The sequence below is a fragment of the Anastrepha ludens genome, chromosome 5 (assembly GCF_028408465.1).
Source record: "Anastrepha ludens isolate Willacy chromosome 5, idAnaLude1.1, whole genome shotgun sequence".
In the NCBI taxonomy this organism is placed as follows: domain Eukaryota; kingdom Metazoa; phylum Arthropoda; class Insecta; order Diptera; family Tephritidae; genus Anastrepha; species Anastrepha ludens.
Genome location: NC_071501.1, coordinates 43,594,105 through 43,616,990, shown reverse-complemented (window position 1 = coordinate 43,616,990; position 22,886 = coordinate 43,594,105). Strand labels below are relative to the sequence as shown.

General features: G+C 36.2%; 7 protein-coding genes across 8 annotated transcripts; 4 read left to right on the top strand and 3 right to left on the bottom strand.

The window, feature by feature from the left end:
- Nucleotides 1–552: 552 nt before the first annotated feature.
- LOC128863748 (DNA polymerase subunit gamma-1, mitochondrial) lies at nt 553–4,304 on the bottom strand. Its single transcript, XM_054103065.1, has 2 exons — nt 1,408–4,304; nt 553–1,340 (listed from the first exon to the last, which is right to left on the bottom strand). Exons 1-2 carry the CDS (start codon nt 4,221–4,223, stop codon nt 695–697), a joined length of 3,462 nt encoding a protein of 1,153 aa, XP_053959040.1. The 5' UTR covers nt 4,224–4,304; the 3' UTR covers nt 553–694.
- Nucleotides 4,305–5,413: 1,109 nt separating this feature from the next.
- Nucleotides 5,414–6,166, top strand: LOC128862816 (probable 28S ribosomal protein S23, mitochondrial). The gene is made up of 3 exons (XM_054101571.1): nt 5,414–5,557; nt 5,621–5,782; nt 5,837–6,166. Exons 1-3 carry the CDS (start codon nt 5,514–5,516, stop codon nt 6,135–6,137), a joined length of 507 nt encoding a protein of 168 aa, XP_053957546.1. The 5' UTR covers nt 5,414–5,513; the 3' UTR covers nt 6,138–6,166.
- On the bottom strand, nt 6,098–7,115 carry LOC128862815 (DNA-directed RNA polymerase II subunit RPB3). Its single transcript, XM_054101570.1, has one exon. It carries the CDS (start codon nt 7,021–7,023, stop codon nt 6,196–6,198), a length of 828 nt encoding a protein of 275 aa, XP_053957545.1. The 5' UTR covers nt 7,024–7,115; the 3' UTR covers nt 6,098–6,195.
- Nucleotides 7,116–8,624: 1,509 nt separating this feature from the next.
- On the top strand, nt 8,625–9,244 carry LOC128863404 (glutamyl-tRNA(Gln) amidotransferase subunit C, mitochondrial). The gene has a single exon (XM_054102537.1). It carries the CDS (start codon nt 8,765–8,767, stop codon nt 9,242–9,244), a length of 480 nt encoding a protein of 159 aa, XP_053958512.1. The 5' UTR covers nt 8,625–8,764.
- Nucleotides 9,245–9,265: 21 nt separating this feature from the next.
- On the top strand, nt 9,266–11,295 carry LOC128863402 (DNA polymerase subunit gamma-2, mitochondrial). Its single transcript, XM_054102536.1, has 3 exons — nt 9,266–10,013; nt 10,808–10,906; nt 10,972–11,295. Exons 1-3 carry the CDS (start codon nt 9,266–9,268, stop codon nt 11,253–11,255), a joined length of 1,131 nt encoding a protein of 376 aa, XP_053958511.1. The 3' UTR covers nt 11,256–11,295.
- Nucleotides 11,296–11,319: 24 nt separating this feature from the next.
- On the bottom strand, nt 11,320–12,989 carry LOC128863401 (origin recognition complex subunit 5). Of its 2 annotated transcripts, none has more exons than XM_054102535.1 (3): nt 11,938–12,989; nt 11,693–11,884; nt 11,320–11,601 (listed from the first exon to the last, which is right to left on the bottom strand). In XM_054102535.1, the coding sequence occupies exons 1-3, from the start codon at nt 12,844–12,846 to the stop codon at nt 11,320–11,322; spliced, it is 1,383 nt and encodes a 460-aa protein (XP_053958510.1). In that variant the 5' UTR covers nt 12,847–12,989. The 2 variants fall into 2 exon arrangements, with proteins under 2 accessions (XP_053958510.1, XP_053958509.1); XM_054102534.1 differs by having other exon boundaries at nt 11,935–12,988.
- Nucleotides 12,990–14,320: 1,331 nt separating this feature from the next.
- On the top strand, nt 14,321–22,507 carry LOC128862805 (brefeldin A-inhibited guanine nucleotide-exchange protein 1). The gene is made up of 4 exons (XM_054101554.1): nt 14,321–15,401; nt 15,479–17,796; nt 17,862–19,820; nt 22,266–22,507. Exons 1-4 carry the CDS (start codon nt 14,588–14,590, stop codon nt 22,410–22,412), a joined length of 5,238 nt encoding a protein of 1,745 aa, XP_053957529.1. The 5' UTR covers nt 14,321–14,587; the 3' UTR covers nt 22,413–22,507.
- Nucleotides 22,508–22,886: the final 379 nt, after the last annotated feature.

Here is a 22,886-nt window from a genome sequence, read left to right as displayed (position 1 = left end):
GAGTAATTGTAAACGAACATGTGAAGAGGGAGTTTGAGTTCTTTTACATATTCATTCCTTTTGCTCCATAATGAAGAATAGAACCAATATCAACAACATCTACCCGGATGCTGTTATCAGGGCCCTGTTGCATGCGGGACGATAATGCGAACGGTATTGCCTTAAAGGCTTCAATAAAATATATCCAAGTTCTGAGCGAACAGTTACAAAACGCTCTACATTGTGGATAGCTGGGCCAGGGTCAGAGGCTACCTTTGCTGACGGCTCAAGACTGAATAACGTTGGGAGTGGCATCCACTCTACGATTACCTAACAACGGTTAAACTACCTAAATCTATGGTTATCTAACTACTGCAACATCTTTCAAGCTGATTTAATAGGTATAAAGCACGCTGCGTTGTGGGTCAAGGGCTCGTCCAATGCAGCACAACCGACCACTATCTACTCTGACAATCAAGCGAATAATTGCGCCTTGATATAAATGATAGATTTAAAAAAAAACAATCAGTTGTCTATGAGTAGTAAAATCCAAAGTGTCCGTTTCTAAAAACTTGTTCGACAATGCTTTTTAAATTATTTATAGGTTTATTATCAATTACAAACAACTTTTCTTGGCACCACGAATTAGTAACTTAAAACTAAAAACATATTTTACAGCATTTCATGGTATATTTCGTTATTACACAATCAAATTTCATTTTATCCACGGCCATTGCGCTATATTACCTCCGCCGGCCTTCGCTATTGCATCATATATATTTAAACTTTCACCTGGTGGGATTCCATACCCAATGTGAAGTCCATGAGGATTGGATGGTGTTTTACAATCCATAGTGCTCTCTTTCCTTAGAACGGTGTCAACCTCAACTGATGAAAAGAAGCCTACAGACATTGGCAAATCAAAAAGTCCAAGACGTGATGAACAAAATGATCGTGTTAGAAGATTTGTAGTGTGTAGGGCTAAAGCTGTTTTGTAAGCTAACTCCTCTTTCACCAAGTATCGCACTTCATCGTGAAAACTTAAGCTAAAACGTACTTGTTTTCCCATGAGCCATCGCATACAAACCAACATAAGGTGTAAAAAATCTACAGCGCCACTTTGTACTACCCAGTTTATACGTGTAGGAAGAAATCGATACTCATCTCCACCATTAATTTCAAGTGCACGACTGAGGCGACAACTCAAGAAAGGAGTTTTCGGGCATTCGCTTGAAGCAATTTCTTCTAGTCTGTTAAACATCGCGCTTTCAGTGCCGCCCTCCCATTTAGGGTTGAAAAACATTTCTTTGACTGCCCGATTAGAAGATGAAGCTAATTTCAACGCTTCGTAACCGGAATAGCTGTAAAAACCGAAATGTCATTATTCAATTAACCCAGACGATCGAGACCGCTCTTATCACTTGTTACCTTCTATCGTCATATTTGTCGAGGTATTCTTCCCGGAGCTTATAGATTCGTTTCCCTTTTGTAATAGCAAACATTTTCTGTGACTTACTTCTAGCTTCTGTATCAGACAAAGTTGGATTGAATTGTTTCAGTAAGCCTTCGGCGAAATTTTGTCCAGCACCATAAATACGTGCATAATTTATTACCTTAGCATGGTCTCTCGATATGCCTACAGCTTTGGCCGTTATTGAGTGCATGTCCGTACCATTTGACTTAGACCCACTGATTGTCATCCATCCTAGAGGAGTGGCTCCATGAATACCACAGGCGTATGCATCGCCTAAAACTGAGGCGATCCACAACTCCTGCGAATCCACATCAGCGCCAACTAACCGATAGCCGGCCGGTGCTTGAACCATGGAACGTAACTCAGAGCCTATTCGCTCCCGCTGCGAATTTGAAGCTGTCATCCAAGTGGGCTCCATTGCTCTTCGCGTTAGTGTACCACATGCAACGACTTGTGGACAAATTGCTCCATAATCCGTTAGGTCGACGATATTTCGCACACTTTTTAAACTTTGAGGTAACTCATCGCTACTAAGCCATACAACCATTTGACCCATTATACGGTCTCTGTTATTACGCCAATACGACACCATTCGCGCAATATCGATAACTCGTTTCGCCGATCCTTCTACAGCATCTCCACTACTTAGCACATTTTCCGAAAATTTATTCAGAAAATCTTTCGATAATGGATTTCCCACACGAAATGAGTTTCCGTTTTTATGCGGCAATTTTAAGAAAAAGCAACACCCTTCTAATATTTTCTTGCACCAAATACCCGCCCCTTTATAAATTCCATTTGTGTGATCTTTTGGTTGTTTCTTACGGTAATCTCTTTTTCCTAATTTAGATTCAATCTCATAATCGAGTGTGCCCATGGCATAATCAATCTCCTGAGATTCTGTCTTAATTGTTTTAGGTAGTGGACATCGTGCTATTAGCTTTTGAATTGGTATTCGATATGGATTAGATGAAACGTCCTCTACTTCTACAGGGGGGTATGGCTGTGAGCGGAAAGGAACAAGAAATCCCCACCCATATTCCCTTAAATAGTGCAATGGATAACCTTCCCAACATAAGGATAGCAGTTTAGGAGCTATTTGCATTCCAGTCCCTATTTCTGTTGCACCAGGCGACCAATCAATAGTATTCGATGCTGAATTTTGCGGGTATTTCTTACACAACTTGCGATACCAAGCGGGGTAACCAGGAAGTAATGGGCGCCGAGCCGGCAAAACTGATTTCATATCGTATAAGTATTGAAATTTTTTTTGTAACTGGTACTCTTTATCCGAGGGTACATTACCTTCTCTTCCTGCATTCACAGACTCGTGAACGTCTTTCTTTTTTAAGCTTTTAGTTTTTTTCAACTTTATTTTTTGGAGACTCCAGTCTTCGTCCCAAAGCCAAAGATTTTCGCGATATTCCTCATTCTTCAATAGCCTACAAGCGCTATCAGCTCGCCTTGTGAGATGGTTCTTAGCTTCAATGTTTAAGTCCTCATATGCCAAATCTGACTCTTTTAAGTATCGCGTCCAATTAGAATTAACGGGTAAATACGCTGAACCTAATTCCAACATACCAGCTAACGTAGCAGGATGCGGGAATCTTTGTGCATAAAGAGGGTAAAGCTTGGTGAACACATTGAAAGTAGCTTCAACATCGCCAGCACAATATTCCATTAACATTTGGAAATTGTCTGACACATCCGACAGCGTACCTTCCAGGAATATATTACGAGGCTCTTTCGAAAGAGATTCTCCTCCACAGTACAATTGATGAACGTCAACTAAACTATTTAGTGAACTCTGTGATTGCCATATCTCGTCTTCGGGATCCGCTTCTTTCTGTGATTTTAGAAGTGCTCGTTGATAACTTGTTATGCCACTTACGCTTATATGTAACGACATTGTGTCTAAGAATCTCACTCCCGTGTCCTCTATTAGATACTGTTCACGCAGTCGGGCCCTATCGTAAGAGACATTGTGGCCAACAATGATCTTGGGGCCGTTATTACCTAATGGTATAAGATCTTTTAACGAATATCGTTTTGGGGGCGATACCCGATTTTTCGGTTTATTTGTACAGATGTTTGTTAGAGCAGGGCTTACCCAGGAATACCAGTTTTGGGTGCCTACAGCTGTAGCCAATGTCGGCGCTGCACCTTCCAATACACAAACTTCTACATCCAAAATCAACGCATCCTCAAGGGGGGCACTAATGGGTTGTCCTTCTCCTGTTACTGCATCATAAATGGTCCATCCACTGTTGAAGCTCCATTTTTGGGGTCTCGCAGGCAATGCTTTACACGTTACCAATTTATTAATTAATGGTTCATAAGAATCTACTTGCTCTTTAGCAATTACATAAAAATGTTCCTCAATGTCCTTGCCATGGAGTTTTGGAAGTTGCAAATCTACATCCGGTAAATGACTGGTGCTATGCACATCAATGCCATGTTTTTTTAATTCGGCTATATAATTTGCTGTTCTTTCAGTCGTCCCACTTGATGTAGTCTTAAATATTTGCTTGTGTAAACTCCGAGAAATCATTTGTACTTTCACAATATTTTCTGCAAAATTTTCCCCTTCTTTTAATTGGGTAGCCTTACTTTCATTTATTGTATTAATTCCGCCCTCCGTTAAGGCAGGCGCTCTCATTGCATTTTTGCATCTTGACTTTGCTGCTACTTCATCATATCGAAAAACCTTAATAGTACTATGGGGATAGACATCTCTAATTTTTGTCGAATAACACCGCAGAAACAGCATTTCTGCAAACACCAAAATTACTGAATTATCAGTGCTTCTAAATATAAACAACACGGCAGGCAAAAGTCAACAAGCGCCAAATTTTTTGGAAATAAACTAAATAATATCGATATGAATAAAAAGTTATCGAAACATACTGGGTGTGAGCTGAAAAATTGGTATTCATTTAATTTACGTGTATATTAAGGATATTGTAAAAAATTATATTGGATTAATTCTTTGGATTACCTAGTTCGCTATATAATATTTGATAAATATGTACATAATATTAAAAAAAAAAAAAAAGAATAAGACTGTCGTAATCAGTTAAAGAACTTATCACCAAAACGGGGAAATCGTAATCAAATCATATTCTTTATTCGCAATCTTAAAACAGAATAGACACATACGGACTTTTATGTATACTTAGTCGCAAATCATTTAGAGTTTTTCTAGAATTCTTACTTTTACAATTTATTGAATTTAACAATCACAAATCTTAAAGGCACAATATTTACAAAATCAGACGCCATCAAGAAAAACTACACAATACATATTTCTTAATTAAGATCGCAGTCAATCTAGAAAAACTGAATAAAAACCCAGATATAGAAGTTTACCTGATAAAATTTTAAGCAATACTTTGCAGCAAAGCACACTTTTATTTAAAGTTACTTTTGTATCACGGCGTACGGAAACTAAAGGTAGAGTCTTCCGAAAACCGCTAATTTATTTTTCGCAATTTTGATAACTTGCTGACGTCATGAACTATAATAATAATAATATAATATTACAAAATGAATTACTAAAACAAACGAAAGGAAGAAAAAATACTTGTTTCTTAATATTCAGTGAATAGCTTATTACTATTGAAATTGGAAAATTTGTGCCTTTTAAATTAAGAAACTAATGAAAACGAAGTGCCGCGTGTAAAATTGTGAACGCACCAAAGTTCAGATTCCACGGTACATAACGCGCTCTACTTCCTCCTCTATCAAAATCCATGAATTCGCGGATGCCTGGCGCTCTGCACAATCTGCTGCTTTTCACAGCAAGCCAAGCCAAGCTCAGTGAATATTATTTCCTCGTACATTTGATTGCCCTATTACCATTATTATTATGTATTCGAATGGTAATTGAGAAATAAATTACAAATTAGGGAACGAATTACTTGGCGTGAGAACATACCATAAAACTGGTGAATAGTCATCGATATTTTAGAGCCAGCATGTGTCAAGATATCAGATGTTTCATAACAATTAATTAACAACACAATTCAATTCTGCACCAGAATCATTAAAATTTCAACAAATGGCGCAAAGTAGATTAGAAAAAATTGGCACGATATTCACCAGGTTTAGTCAATTAGTTGGTTCTTAAATATAATAGTTTGTTCACATTTTATGAATGCCTTACAGAGTGGAAGGGCTGATAAAAGGCGGTGCCATGCGATTTGAGGACAGGCCCCTCTGGTATGACTTGTACGCAGCCTTCCCACCAAGGCTGGAGCCACGTTTTGACCGCCCCGCTCCAGAAAAACAAATTAAAAATATATTTTACGAAGAAGATATTGCAAGGGCGTAAGTCTTTTAATCATTTTAATTGGAGTCTTTAAAGATCACTTTTTCTTACAGAAAGTTTCAGAAGAAAGAGAAACAGTATGAAACAATAAATCTGTCAGATTATAGGCGTAAAACACAAACTCAAAATTTTATTCAGATTTATCAAAACTTAAAAACTCAAAACCCTCTAGATGAAGAAAAGTTATATGAGACCGCCATTGAAATATTGGCTGAGCAGACAAAAGGAGCAAACTCGGAAAAAAGTACTGAATTCAAGTCTACGCTTTCAACGGATTTTGTAGAGAGTAAAGCTAAAAATGAAAACAGTGCACATACCACAAATATAAACATTAAAAATTTATTTAATGAATAAATTTACGTTTTCCTCAATCGGTACATATATTTATTTGTCTAATAATTACAATTCCATTCTACACGGCAAGTGCATCATTTTGCGTTTCGTGGCTCAACTGCGTTTGAAGGTTTGACAATTTATTCTTTAAAACCTGCACTCCCATTATTACTATATTTTCGGGCTTAAGAGCTCCAGCTGACTCTACATTATAAAAGAATTTATTCGGTTTCGCTTCCCAATTATAAGGTGCTTCATACTGATCATCTTCCAATTCGGTATGCTCACTTTTTGGCCATTCATCGGGTTTTGGGTATAATGTATGACGCATAGCGTTGTCAGGATCATATTCGAAGCAAACGCCTGCCGTTGGATTCCATTTGGCATGCTCTTTTCCAAAGCCTTTTTTTGCATAAGCTCTCAACTTCAATTCCTGTCCTCGACGTAGTTTTATTATTAAAATTTCATCCGTACTTTCACCATATTCATTATCTTCTTCATTCAAATGCCGTGAAGTTACGGGCAATACTTTTGGGTTACTAGATTTCAAGTCAGCGGTTGTAACATGACGAGTCTGCTCTTCTGTGCATTTAACGTCAAGGGTGAATTCCACACTACACTCGGGACAAAAGTCCAAACAAATACAATCTCTAGTGTATTGAAGCCGTTCTACCACTTCATCAGATATTAAAGGAATAAGGCCAATACGATGTGCAAGAAATTCATCAGATAGTACAGTGGAATTAGCTTCAAGCTGTACCCAGTCGATGGCCAGTGTCGGGGTTTCCGCAATAAATACACGCCGCAAACTATTAGCAACACTTAATTCAGTGTCTTCTAGAACAAATTTTACATTATCGTCGGTTAATTCAGTGATTTGAACAGATGGCTGATTTGCGTACGGCATTTTTTGTGCTAAAAATGTAAGCAAACAATAAAAAGTAAAATATTACAGCTACCAATCAACACACTGCCGGTCGTATAATATATCTGAAGATGTGCTAATTTTGTTATTTATCGATTACCCAGGCATCCTAATCGGAATTTGAAGAACACAGCAGAGCTATCACATTTCAAATAAAATTATGTTTACATATGGGATCATTGCTATACAATTATTTAGGGTTACGATTGATAGAAGCATAAGACAACAACAGCCCGATTTTGAATGCACATAAGCAACTAATTATATTCATTTATATTCTGGTATCTGCAGAAATTTAATCTAATCCGCACCTGATTCACTTGTGTAATTATAGCTTGACGCTAAGAATTATATTATTATTATAGAGAAACAGATTGCACCTTTCGAATTCGCCGTTTCGAAAGAGCAGATTAATAAGCAAGCTAAAGCAAGGGGAATTACCTGTTTGTGAAGAGGAAAAGTAGGCGAAAGCAACTTAACACAAGAAATTATATACATACCAAGGTGGATTACGCAACAACAAATACATGTAGGGTTTTACTTATATGTGTTTGCTGTCACCTGTAATAAATTCGCCTTGATACATACACACACATACTTCCTTGCCACGCCGTCTTCCGCATACAAACGCAAACAAACTGCATTTCGGGACTTTATATTAATTTTTGCTTTCCCAATTTAACACATGGCACTTCGTTTTCATTAGTTTAAATCTCACAAATCATAAAACTACCAAGTCATTCACTGAATTTTCACAAATAATTTTTCTTATTTTTGTTTGTTTTGCATTGCGAACTGAACTGACGACAGACTTGTCAAAGTCCCGAAAAACAAAGTAACTGTTTTTTAATGGCGCCACCGGAGATACTCAATTCGCCTTGGTTTGAAGCTATTTAACCCTTCGTTGGGCACCCGGGTCTGGCCAGACTTTTTCGACTTTGGAAGTGAGTTAAATATATTTCTATTATAACTAACAACTTGAGCTTCTAGGTAGCTACCTAAAAATTATTTTTCTATCGATTTAAAAGGACGAAGAAAGTAAAGGTTGTCAACTGAAGGTTTTAAAAAAGATGTCTACCGGAGGGTTAAAGTTTCGTTTGTTTCGCTCATCGTTTTTTATTTATTTTTTGTTTCCTTTATTAAAAAAAAACTCAGTTGGTCTCAAGGCGAATCTATTTAAGTTTGTATTTGTAAATCAATTGTGGTTTTTTTGTCTTTTTCTTTCTCTGTCTCAATGTGGTTGTCAGCTTTGAATGAAACATTCATAATTCCTTCTTTTCTACTTTGCCAATACTTTGCTGTTACAATTAAACGTACAAAATATTGTTGTTGGTCTAGTGCCACCACATTTAACCAATGCGCCTTGGTATCCAGTAGCCCAACAAAGACACATTTATAAATACCACCTTTAATAGATTCGTTTTGAGACCAGCTGACTGTTTTTTTTTATTTCGCGGTGTCCATCGGGATGTCAGCATAAAATGAAATGAAGAAAAGGCGTTCTTCGGACGTAGTTCGTCACTATCCTTTTCTTTTTTGCTTTCTTTTGTCGTAACATTATATTGTACAAAACGATATAAAATTATCGATTAAATATTTAAATGTGATGCCAAGTGGAAAACTGTGTAGGGGTTCGATTGCAATTTATACGAAAGTTTCTGTTTTCGTCGATTCGTAGCCCACGGTGTGAAGAATACTATCATTCCTCTTCGTAACCGGCAATATGCAGCGGTTTATAAAACCCATCCGAACCTATTGCATAATTGCCCAAAAAACTAATAATAATCAGAAGTTTTCAAGAAATAAGGAAAACCAATTGAATTATAAGGAACTTAATCATGTTTCCAAAGTTCCTCGTACTCCTGTAATACAAAGTTACCCAGTGGATGAAAAGCCTGTAATTGACTCCGCAATTATACAACTCCTTGAACGTCTTGCTTTAGTTAATTTGGAAAGCAAAGAAGCTCTAACTACATTGGAAAACAGTATAGAATTTGCTGAAAAAATATCTCATATCGATACAGGAAACGTGTTGCCTTTGTACACTGTAGTAGAAGATCAAGACCTATATTTACGAGAAGATCGTGTAACAGAGGGCAATTGTCGTGAGGAAATTTTACGTGGTGCAAAAATCTCTGAAGAAGATTATTTCGTGTCACCTCCGGGCAATATTCCGCTTCAGCAAAAGGAAAAGGATTTTTAGGCTAACTAATATACGTTTAATATGCAGCAGTCAAAAAAAGTTATTGAGAAATTGCAAATATCACGTTACTTGACTGCATCCACAGATGTTACCGGATCTATAAGTAACATTGAGTTGTTAGTCAATGGTTTAAAATATAGTGAACAAATTTTGAATCATTGGCGCTTTACACATTCATTAGATAAGGAAGTGGATGCTGATTTCATGAATTTTAATATAAAGGATTATGTCGACGATCCTATCAATAGAATAAACTTTATTCATTCAAAACCATTTTACGAAGGCTTCAAATATCTATTTAGTAAAACTGAGAATCAGCGGTATCACGCAGTATTGAAAACTATACAAACTGAAACAACCGGCAATTCTAATATAGTCGACGAATGCCTTGTACCTCATACTCGTAAGCGCATATTCTTGGTGACTGATTTGATAACTCGCCAGGCCCAAGGATTTAATAAATTTTTTAACTCACAACGTGAATGTAAAATATGGTGGATGCGATTTAGTTCAGATCCTAGTAAATACTTTTTAGACCCATATGATTTTAAAGAGGTCTCTGATTCCGCCCATATTCCCACTGGCACGCAGTCAATCACAATTAAATCGAAATTACCGTATGCCATACTCGATGTCGAAAGCATTACTTTTGTACCGTTAACAGGAGCTCACCTGGATAAAAGTGTGTCGCAGCATTTCAGTAAAAACAGTGATCAGAATATACCCGCAGTTATCCGTTCAGTTATTGATTTACACGCTGCAACAAGTGGTAAGAATACAATTGGGAAATATCTAGATATACTTTTCAATCATTTAAAATGAAATATGTATAAAAATGTAGATTTAATTGAAAATGATAGTCTTACTTAAATTACTACATATTTCATTTATAAAATATTATTATTATTTATTTATTAAATTATAATTAAAGGTATAAATTAATTAATTAAGATTATAAATTAATATGTATATTAATTTGTATATTAATTAATATGTAGGTATATTAATTTATAAAATAATTAGCAGACAAAACTCCACCGCCGAGAAGTTTTACTATGCAGTCAATCTTGACAGACCGAAAGTCTTAAATTTAAATTTATGCAACTGATCAAAGAGGAAACGTTTCATTTGTTTCCTTAAATGGAGATTACAATTCCAGAGCAAAGAATTTCTGAATAAAAACTGGATCGAGTGTAGATATCAATTCTATATTAATGAAGTTTTAGATGCCGATACAATAGTAATTTGAGGGTGCAGGGTCATTACCAAATGGTGAGCACATCAAAACTGCATAGCGAAGCTCTGACCTTCTGTCATGACATAATATATGCCGGTTTTAATTTTTTACTACATTCTTTTCAATGGTGGTTTACTTTACTATATCCCTGGCATAATTCATATCTATCTACAAAAGAAATATTCAAACGCTGCATTGTGTTGCCATATTTTAGACAACCCATTGTATGTATTTGCGCTCCGCATTGATAAAATCTAAAACTATAATTAGTAAATAATATTTTTAAAAAGTTGTGTCAATACAAAATTAATTTTTAAAATTTGCAGCCATTCTTTTTGATAGTGTTGATAATGATCGTGAAAACACCTTGCTGCTTAACAGAAAGTTGGCTCCTTTTCAATGTGCTGTGGCTTGCTTAAATGAAGGTAAACAAAGTTCATCTAAAAAATTTCAACATTTTCACATATGTATATTATAAAAATATTTACAGGTGAACAATTAAGTGACTTGAAGGATTTGTATTTGCATCTACAGTTTGTTCTCAAGCGGTCTGGTCTACGTTTGATGAGTGAAAACATATCTGGGGCGTCCCGAAAGGAATTGGATATTGGACTCCAGAAATGTGATTGCCTTGGCATCCCGTATATACTGATCATTGATGAAAGCACACTTATGACGGGCTTATTAAGTTTACGTAGCCGTGATACTACGCTCGAGGAAACAATACATATTAGTGATATACCAGGATATTTATTACAAATATTTTCCAGTTGAAATGCATGGCATTAAAAGAGCATGTTTATGGAATAATTAATGGTAGGCTTTTATTAAATAAAATTTAATTGAAATCGCACAAATATTGACGAACATTAAATCCTACAACTTGGCTAATACACACAATGAAATCTAATCCCACGGTACATTGTAAACGCGATGTACCGTCCATTACATTTTCACCCGAAACAAAGCTGAGTAGCTTGAGATTGACCAACGTTGAAATTTGTGACAACAAATTACAAGTTAAGCCAACTTTTTCCTCAAGGATTGCATAAAAAATTGCTAGAAGGCGATCGACGGTGAAAGATTTCGGACCAATATATGTACTCATTTTTTCAGTCACCTGGATGTTATGATTAGAAAAACAGAAAAATTCAATTAAATGAATAAAGTAAATATTTGTGCATATAAACAAATAGAAGTAATGAGCTTACTTTTGCATTCGCATTAACAGTTTGCATTCGTTTTCGCCGCTTCCCATGATTTTTTACAAATAAACGTTTGTCTTCTTTTGAAGAATTATAACTTGCGAGAAATGCCGCTATTAGCAAATACTTGCCGTAGTAAGGAAGTTCCAGAGATTGGGCTATCTTTTCAATTCCCTTATTATTCAGTTCTGTTGGGTTCTGAAATTCGGTATAGTTAAAATCAGTTTTATTTGATTGTTACAACTTACCACTTCTGGCTGACCGCTCCGTATGTAAACCTGTGTAAGAGCAGTCCGCAGTTGACCTGCAATGCACCGCCATAGCTTTGAAACATCAGACATGTTGACGGTGCCATCCAAAATAGGTTCCATATAGAAAATAAAACATTTCCGTGCCGTAATTTTCAGTTCAGATAGATCACGACATGCTTTGTAAAAGACACCCAAAAATAAGTTTAGGTAATTGTTAAAGAACTCTTTTGTTAATGGTTCGACTATTGTCATTTTGTGTGAAAGATTATCTGCTTTGTTACGGCGTAGATGCGAGCTTAATAGTTTCTGAGTGTTCTTAAAGTCTGCGCTTAATATTTCAAGGGTCTCAGACTTTGTATACTGTGGAAAGTATAAGATAACTGGGCTATCAATACTTGTTTTACAGTAAAATTTTTCCAATGAAAGCTGAGATATTAATACGACGCAAAGATTCAGACCACATAGCTGTTGTAAACGCAAAAACGACGGCAGCACGTTCGCATCCATATCTCTCAGCCTCTCGGCATTGTCCAAGGCTATTATATAGAGCGCATCTGGTTCGATTTGTAGGTGTCGCAGCTGCTCTATGAAATCTTTCAAATTTTCTATCTTCACAGTTTGATCAGTATCTTCATTGCGTAAAAATTCTAAAATATTTTCAAATAGAATTCTTGAAGTATAGCTTTCAACACAATTAACAAAAGCCACATTTAAATTAATCTTGTTATTATGGCGAATGCTTTCATTTAAAAAATGTTTAAGTAACGCTGTTTTCCCTGTGCCGGTATGACCATAGATGTGAATGGCACTAGGAAGTATTTCTGCGCTATGCCCAAGCAAGTTGGCAATCGTTTGTAGTTCTTTTTTTCTGCATGGAAATCGTTCATTAATTTTATTCAAAACCTCCATAGTTGAAAACTTTTAATTTCGAAATGCGCGTGCATTAAATCAGTAGCAAGTAAATATTTTGGTAGGCGATAAAAAATTTGAGCGCATTTATTATTTAAAAGTACGCACCTGGTGTCGGACAGAACAATCGATTGCATATTAGAAAGCCGATAGTACTATCGGTAGATCGAAAATATTTAAACTAGGGTAAATCACAATTTGTGTTATTTTAATAAATTAATATAATAAATGTAATGAATTCCGAGTGCTTTTACAAGAAATTTGTCTTGATGTACAACGAAAGCTGATGTGTTCTTTGATTAGTGCTTGTGGAAATAAATTCGATCAAGCGCAACTCGATATTTTATTTATGTATTTAGTCAAACTCACAACAATACATTATTATTGCAATGTTTGAATTTTAAACAAGATTATTTGTGTAAAATTTTAAGTAACAAATGAACCTTACCCCCCATTTACACCTTCTAAAAATGTATTAATATCTGTCACATTTTTATTTTGATTTTGTCCCGTTTTCTCATGTGGGCAGCTCGCTGCCTTAACATTTCGGCAAATATTGAGACAAAAGTAACAATTGCCAAGGCGAATTTACTACTGGTGATGGCATCAGTAAATAAATAAAAACATACATGCATTTTGTTTTTGTTTATTGAATTTCATCACGTCAAAGTCGACATGCTCTTATTTTTGTTGTTGTAGCAGCATAAACATTCCTCATATATACAATATATAAATTTTGTGAAAAATATCTCAAAGAACGTGGGATGTGTTTCACAAAACACAAATTAAAAAAAATTAAATGTTTTTCTCACCCCACCTAGCAATCCACCTGGAAATCTATCATCCTTGAACCGAAACGGCAGGTGCGAAGAAAGGGCTGGTTAAAATGCAAATATACGCCTCTAATATTTACAATTATGCACAATAAATCGTGAATACACATTCAAGGTTTTTTGTTCACTTTGTTAACACCACCACTTTTCCAAAAATCTCAAAATTCTCGCTTCACTGTAAATGTTATTGTTAAAGCGGTATTCTATTGACGAAATCGAGTGAAAAATTGCCACTCGTCTTGAAAAAAAAAAGACAAACTGATGGCCAAAATGCAAAAATAAAAAAAGTGTGAATGGGAAGACAATTAAATAAACTTAAAAGTATGTGTTTTATGCACATTTTTATGACTGCTAATTTTAGGACTTTAATAAAATTTGTTTTATTCATCAAACTTATTTTGAATCTCTATCTAGATCTGCATTTCAGAAATTACCTTACGTCTTATTATTATTTAAAATCGTTTAGTTACAACACAAAATAAAATATTTATAACCTTTTAGTTACGAAGAATGTAAAAATAAAAACTAGGGCTTAATTAATTGTTATAAATAAAGAAAAATTGAATTCTCCCGAATTTGCATCACTCTGTTCGGAATTTTGCGATTACTTCCTACAATAGTTCATCAGTTTAGTCGGTATTTACATTGACAGTCTTTGATGACGTTTATTTTTCATAAAAGAATAGTGGATATCGTTTAGTGGTTTTTCTTGCTTACACATATGTATTTTGAAAATATTTTCTAATTGATTTAGCCGATTTTTATAATTAAATCGCAAAATGATGTTGTCTAATTTGTAGGGCGAAAAACATTACGAGATAACAAGTTGTTTATTGTGCGGGTGAGCTTGACAGGTGACCTTATCGGCCATCGACAAATTTACACTTGATGTGAAGGATCTTGACAATATGCAAAGTTTCTCTTCAAAAGCTAAAGAAATGTTTATCGTTCGTGCATTAGAAAAAATTTTAGCTGATAAAGACATTCGCCGTTCGCATCATTCACAATTAAAAAAGTCGTGCGATTCAGCACTTGAGCAAATAAAAACGGAACTCATAAATGCAGGTCAGATCGCTGAAGGCAATGAATTACCTTGCGCTGCATTGCCTTTACCAAAAAATGACTCTGCCAGTATTATTAATGCTGAAACATATTTCCTTCCGTTTGAGCTGGCATGCAAGAGCCGTTCTCCACGAATAGTCGTAACCGCACTTGATTGTCTACAAAAGCTCATAGCATATGGACATCTGACTGGTGCCATACAAGACTCTGCCAGTCCTGGACACTTGCTTATTGATCGTATTGTAAATACTATTTGTGGTTGTTTCAACGGACCACAGACCGATGAAGGCGTACAATTGCAAATTATCAAGGCCTTGCTTACTGTAGTTACATCACAGCATGTAGAAATACACGAAGGCACTGTATTGCAGGCCGTACGCACCTGCTACGACATCTATTTGTCGAGTAAGAACCTAGTCAACCAGACAACAGCCCGTGCGACACTCACACAGATGCTGAACGTGATATTTGCTCGAATGGAGAACCAAGAGTATGAGACCGGTACGAAACCAGACACGGAAACTATTGTCAAGAGCAGCTCTGTTACAGATTTTGGGGTACAATCACCGACCGCAGAAACAGAAGAAAATATTAACGGGAGAGAACAAGACATTTCCGTGGAAGAAATCGCAGCATCTGTATTGGATGAAGTTTTAAATAGTAAGCATTTTAGATATTTTTTTGTTATGTGCATATACTCTTATATATTTAAATATTTGTATATTTTAATTGTGAAGATGCTTTCGACCAAGCACTAAAGGAAAAATCCCTTCAAACTCCCGAAGAAGCAACAAATACTTCTTTTGGATCGGTGGAAGCAATCGATAACCACATCAACTCGGAAGAAAATGCTGAAAATCAAAATGAAAACGATGCAGTTGTTACTGCGAAATTTACTCATATTCTACAAAAAGATGCATTTCTAGTGTTTCGTGCGCTGTGTAAATTAAGCATGAAGCCGCTTCCAGAAGGTCATCCCGATCCAAAATCACACGAATTACGTTCGAAAGTTTTGTCGTTACATTTGTTGCTTTCAATATTACAAAACGCAGGTCCTGTATTTCGCTCAAATGAAATGTTTATTATGGCCATTAAGCAATATCTCTGTGTAGCACTCTCTAAAAATGGTGTCAGTTTGGTGGCGGAAGTGTTCGAGTTGTCGCTTTCAATATTCGTGGCTCTACTATCGAACTTCAAAGTTCATCTTAAAAAACAAATAGAAGTATTCTTTAAAGAGATCTTTCTTAATATCTTGGAAGCAAACTCGAGCTCTTTTGAACATAAATGGATGGTAATTCAAGCATTGACACGTATATGTGCAGATGCTCAATCAGTAGTTGACATCTATGTTAATTATGATTGTGATTTTTCTGCTGCAAACTTATTTGAACGTCTTGTAAACGATCTGTCCAAAATTGCTCAAGGACGTCAAGCGTTAGAGTTGGGCGCAAACCCATTACAAGAGAAATCAATGCGTAAGCGGGGATTGGAGTGCTTAGTTTCAATACTGAAGTGTATGGTTGAATGGAGTCAAGATTTGTATGTAAATCCAAATTTGTCGTCATTAAATCCCCAGGATTCGGCAAACACCCATGCCACGCACAAAGTAAATTCCGAATCAACTCATAAGCAAAACCACATGGATAATATCGATACCATTTCGCAAACTAACAACTCCTCTCGATCGGCCTATGGTGGTTCTAGCCATAGCCTTAACTCGTACGGCAGTATTAAGAATACAGAGGTACTTGATTTACCTGAAGCGCTGGAGGAGCGTAAAATGCGTAAGGAAGTGATGGAAACCGGCATTGAATTGTTCAATAGGAAACCGAAAAAGGGCGTACAGTTCCTACAAGAGAAGCAACTTCTAGGTACGAAAGCAATTGATATTGCTAAGTGGTTACATGAAGACGAACGTTTGGATAAGACTGTTGTCGGTAATTACCTTGGTGAAAATGACGACCATTCGAAAGAGGTCATGTGCTCTTACATTGATGCTTTCGACTTTCGTAAATTGGAGGTGGTAGCAGCGCTGCGCCTCTTACTTGAAGAATTCCGTTTGCCTGGCGAAGCGCAAAAAATTGATCGTTTGATGGAAAAATTTGCCAGTCGTTATTGCGAGTGCAATCCAAATAATCAATTATTTCAGAGTGCTGATACTGTGTATGTATTAGCATTTTCTATAATTATGTTAACGACAGATTTGCATTCACCTCAAGTTAAGAATAAAATGACTAAAGAGCAATACATTAAAATGAATCGAGGCATTAGTGACAGCAAAGACGATTTGCCGGAAGAGTATTTGTCGTCAATTTATGACGAAATCGCTGGACACGAAATCAAAATGAAAAATACTGTTGTGAGTAAACCTGGCAAACAAATAATAGTAAATGAGAAGCGCCGCAAACTTTTGTGGAATATGGAAATGGAGGCTATTTCTGCCACTGCAAAGAACTTGATGGAGTCTGTATCACATGTAAAGTCACCATTTACATCGGCCAAACATCTTGAACATGTTAGGCCCATGTTCAAAATGGCATGGACTCCGTTTCTAGCTGCATTTTCAGTTGGTTTGCAGGATTGCGATGATCCAGAAATAGCGTGCCTGTGTTTAGACGGAATTCGATGTGCTATACGTATTGCATGCATATTCCACATGTCGCTGGAACGTGATGCATATGTTCAGGCACTGGCACGTTTTACTTTACTTACTGCAAATTCACCGATAAATGAAATGAAAGCCAAAAATATAGATACGATAAAAACCTTGATAATGGTGGCTCACACTGATGGCAACTATCTTGGCTCCAGCTGGCTTGATATCGTCAAATGTATCAGTCAATTAGAGTTAGCACAATTAATCGGTACCGGAGTACGCCCACAATTCCTCTCCGGCACACAGACAACTTTGAAGGATACTTTGAATCCGAGCGTTAAAGAGCATATTGGAGAGACGAGCAGTCAAAGTGTTGTAGTTGCTGTTGATCGAATTTTCACAGGGTCCATACGGCTTGATGGCGATGCTATTGTTGATTTCGTGAAAGCACTTTGTCAAGTGAGTATTTAAGAAATTACAAAATACAAAATATACATTGTTTTTTTTTTTTTTGTTTTTAATAGGTTTCTGTTGATGAATTGCAAAATGTACAGCCCAGAATGTTTTCGCTTCAAAAGATAGTGGAAATTTCATATTATAATATGGAGCGTATCCGTTTGCAATGGTCTCGTATTTGGCAAGTATTGGGAGAGCACTTTAATGCTGTGGGTTGTAATACAAACGAAGAGATTGCGTTTTTTGCATTAGACTCGCTACGGCAATTGTCAATGAAGTTTATGGAAAAAGGTGAATTTGCCAACTTTCGTTTCCAAAAAGATTTTCTCAGACCTTTCGAACATATTATGAAGAAAAATCAATCACCTGCCATTCGAGACATGGTGGTGCGCTGCATTGCACAAATGGTCAATTCACAGGCTCATAATATTAGATCTGGTTGGAAGAATATATTTTCAATATTCCATTTAGCAGCAAGTGATAACGAAGAAACTATTGTTGAGTTAGCATTCCAGACAACTGGAAAAATCATAGGTGAACTGTACCAAAAGCAATTCGCCGTTATGGTAGACTCTTTCCAAGATGCAGTGAAATGTTTATCAGAGTTCGCATGCAATGCACGCTTTCCGGACACAAGCATGGAAGCAATACGTCTAGTACGAACCTGTGCGCTTTGTGTGCATGACGCACCGCAGCTATTCGCCGAACACGCTGGCATGGAAAATGATATTTCTGTAGCAGAGGAGGATCGTGTGTGGGTCCGCGGCTGGTTTCCAATGCTCTTTTCCTTATCGTGTGTGGTCAATCGATGTAAGTTGGATGTACGTACTCGGGGCCTAACGGTGCTTTTCGAGATTGTTAAGACGCACGGTGATAGTTTTAAACCCAATTGGTGGAAGGATTTATTTAACATCATATTTCGCATATTCGATAATATGAAGTTACCCGAGCATGTGACCGAGAAATCGGAATGGATGACAACAACCTGCAATCATGCACTCTATGCAATTATCGACGTTTTCACTCAATATTTTGATGTGTTAGGTTATCTGCTTCTAGAAGATCTATTTACACAACTCCATTGGTGCGTTCAACAAAGTAATGAGCAATTGGCTCGTTCTGGTACAAATTGTTTGGAAAATTTGGTTATATCCAATGGATTTAAATTTAACGAAGCTACGTGGGATAAGACTTGCCAATGTATATTGGACATATTCAATGCTACATTGCCCACAGAACTACTAACCTGGCGTCCAAATCCGCATCATATGCAAGTCCAACCAATAGAACAACACCAAAAAGCAACGTTTGCGGCACAGAATCCACACGATAAGAGCAATTATGCCTTCATCAATCATAGTCAATCACAACATTCCGTGTACAGTACGAATGCCATTGATGATGATGCAATGAGTACGTCTCAAGGCTATCACCATAATTCACATGTTATGATGCACAATTCACAATTTGAAAATCTACATATTAAGTGTGTCGTGCAATTGGAACTCATACAAACAATGGACAATATTGTATTCTTCCCTGCAACTTCACGCAAAGAAGATGCAGAGACATTGGCTCAAGCAGCTGCAGATTTGGCCGGCAGTAATACGGCACAAAATGTGTTGGAATGCCAGAGGGAAGAGCAGGGCATGTACAGTTACCTGCACACTCGGCAATTGCTGACATTAGCTGATTGCCTGATGCAGTCCCATCGCTTTGCCAAACGCTTTAATACCGATCATGAGCAGCGTAATATTCTGTGGCGCGCCGGATTCAAAGGTTCCATCAAGCCGAATCTTTTAAAGCAAGAAACTGCTTCATTAGCATGTGTGTTGCGAATATTTTTGAAAATGTATGGGGATGATAATCGTCGTAGCGATTGGCCTGGCATCGAACACGAGCTCATACAGGTGTGCAAGGAGGCGCTTACTTATTTCCTCAGTCTGCAGAGTGAAGCACATCGTGATGCCTGGACTTCACTGTTGCTTCTAATACTTACTAGACTGCTGAAGATGTCTGACGCAAGGGTAGGTATATTTAAAATGTTTTGAATTCTAGATATAAGTTGAGTATCGGACCTGAGATTTTTCAATATCCCTGTATTGTGAGATAAAAAAGTATTATCCATACATTTTTGGAGTGCAGCTTTAGTGACAGTTCTTAGCCAGATATAAATATAGTATGATCCCAAGACAGTCGGTTATACGTCACTGGAATGGCTCGGATTTTTATTCGACAATTTTCACAACATTCCCTAAAAAATTATGATTTTACAACAAAAACAACATGAACGAATCGGAATTCTTTAATGCTCATGGTTGAATGTGAAGGTGTCAGTGAAGGTAACACATCGGTTTCTATTTTCGGTGAATTAATGACCAACTTACGTTCAATTAATTTAGTGGAAATGGTTTAATTACACATATTTGAGTGCAAAGGCTAATAAGTCAGTTTGAAACGTTCTAAAAAAAAGTAAAATTTCTGTTTAATTTAATTAAGAGAAACCAATTAATAATAACACAAAAATTGCACCCTTTTGTGTGATTAACCTCGAAGTGAAAACTTCTTTTTACAATCCCGTCTATTTTTGTTGAAATTTTATACATTCAACCTTTAATATAAATGCAAACCACCTGCCCAAATATGTAACATATATACATATGCATGCTTGCTTATCTAATGTGCGTTTCGCCTCCAATTTGCGGTGCGTGTTTTGATGTTGTAAAGCGATCGAATGTACTTACGGTTTTATACCGACTCGAACAACAAATTCGGGACCAACCGAATAGTTGTCATGGGTGGCTGCTAAATATTTGTATGTATTTATAAAGTTGATGGGAGGCGAGGAGACGAGCTTCAAGGTTGAAACCCCTATCTAACAGCTTAATTTCGAATTTGTATTGGGTTTAATAAAATTCGGATACATTTCTTGATTCGGATAATTTATTGAATTATATGTAGGAGTACTTGTGTTTATAACTATAAATCATATTATAAAACCAGGAGTCCAAAGTCTTTTTTGCTTTAAATGTTTTGCAAATGAAAAGGAATGCTCGACCTTCGACGTTAAAAAAGGGTAGTTCTTGTTGTAGCAGTTTAGCAAACTCTACCATGCCGGTTGTTGTTGTTGTTGTAGCATGCTGGTCGTCGACGTTGATGTCGATCTCATCTAAGGGTACGTCCAAAAAAACTGCTGTTTCGTCGAGATGGGTGCAAAGAGAGAGAGAGAGAGGTGTTAGATGAGTGGGCTAAAGGTGGTTAGTGTCGTGCCGGTCATATGTCGAGTAGATAATTTATGGCATTTATTTTTTAAATATGACATCCGGTATATGTCCGTCGCGGCTACGAGTTATATGGTCCATTCGATCAGTAAAACTTTTGGCTACTTTTACATCCTTTAAATCTGGCCGTATGACATCAATGGTGGCTTGAATATTGGAATAAATCGATTGTTAAGTGCGCTGTATGGCAAGTTGCGCTGTCTTGGTGGAACCAAACACCGTCAGCTGTTTAGCTGATTCACTTTTGAAAACAAAAATTTAGTCAGCATGGTTCGAGACCGTTCGCCTTCAGCGTTCACCGTTCCTTTCTCATTTCGAAAGAAATAAGGATCGATGATAAGAATGGGGATTTTTCGACAAATTTTGTTCATAAATCCTGAGAAGGCAATTTTTGACCGATTTTAATAATTGTTTTCTTAAATGCTTGTAACTGATTTTGGAAAAGATAGCTAGACCCGAATATAATTTTTTTTATTGTATCAAAACTCACCCTTGAATAGGGATATTTTTATGAAAAAGCTTAAAAATAAAAAAATGTAGGTATTCCAATTTGATTTGGCATTTTTTGATTGTATTTCTAATCAACGGCAATACATCTCGGCAAGTACGCAAATCTCCAACCGCGCTTAATATAGTTGAAATCATCCCCTAATTGCTTAAAAACCTAGCACCTAATTTTTTTTCCAAGAGCAAACCTAGAATAATCACTGTGCGCCAGTGCTTCATAAATTTCGCGAGCAGATTTATTTTTTTTTCAAAGAAAATTTCTACAATTTGGAAGCGTGGTTTTGGCGTTAAATGATTCAGGACGACTTGCCAAACCTTATTCAACAGCTGTCAGCTGTCAAACCGTAGTTATCGATATCGATAGTTCTCATGCAGCTAAAAAACACCCTATATATACCTGTGGCTAGAATCTTGTAATCAAAATTGGTTTCGAAATAAAAATGAATTTGCTGAAGTATGTGTGAACTTATTGAGCATGAAAGGTTTGCTAGCAAAACCCAAAGCGTGACTTGCATAAATATTAAAATTTATAATATATAAAATACAATACAATACCATTTAACATACTATAGAGTTACTATATATATACATATATAGAAAGATCTCAGATGGTTCTGTAGACCCAAGCTGTGTTCTCTCCATATTTAAAAGTTTTCTAATGTTTGTTTATATATTTCCGTTTAGTTTGCTACGCATGTTTCCAATTACTATACGCTGCTGTGTGAAATGATGTGCTTTGATCTAAAGCCCGAACTAAGAAGTGTCCTTAGACGAGTCTATATGCGAATCGGCCCAGTATTTAATATAGTGAGCCTTAACGTAAGGAACTAATTAATTTATTATATTTTAAAGAAATATGTATATCCTTTCCGAGTTTTCTTATCTTTATTGTAAACTGAAATCGTAAATATATGCAATTATAAAAATTTTATAATAGTGGAATTCACCTTTGTGGCTTTTGATGTTGTAGAATGTAAATACCAAATAAAATAAAATGATAAGAAGAACTAGTAGTGTAGTTAATTTTTGCCTCAATTGAATAAAACTTAAAAGGTCGAAAAAAATATATCTCATGTTCATACGATTTTAAATGTTCTGATTTTGATTCATTACTATTATTTTAAGTTTTTGCATATCTCTTTGTATATTTTGTATAATTTGGTGGGGGAAGCAAAAAATAAGAAATAAATAATTGTAATCGATTGGCGTTATACGAAAATACAATTTAAATATGTTTGTACATTTTAAGTTTAAAAAATATGTGTTATAATAAAATTATAATATTCGAACTGTTATATTCACTTA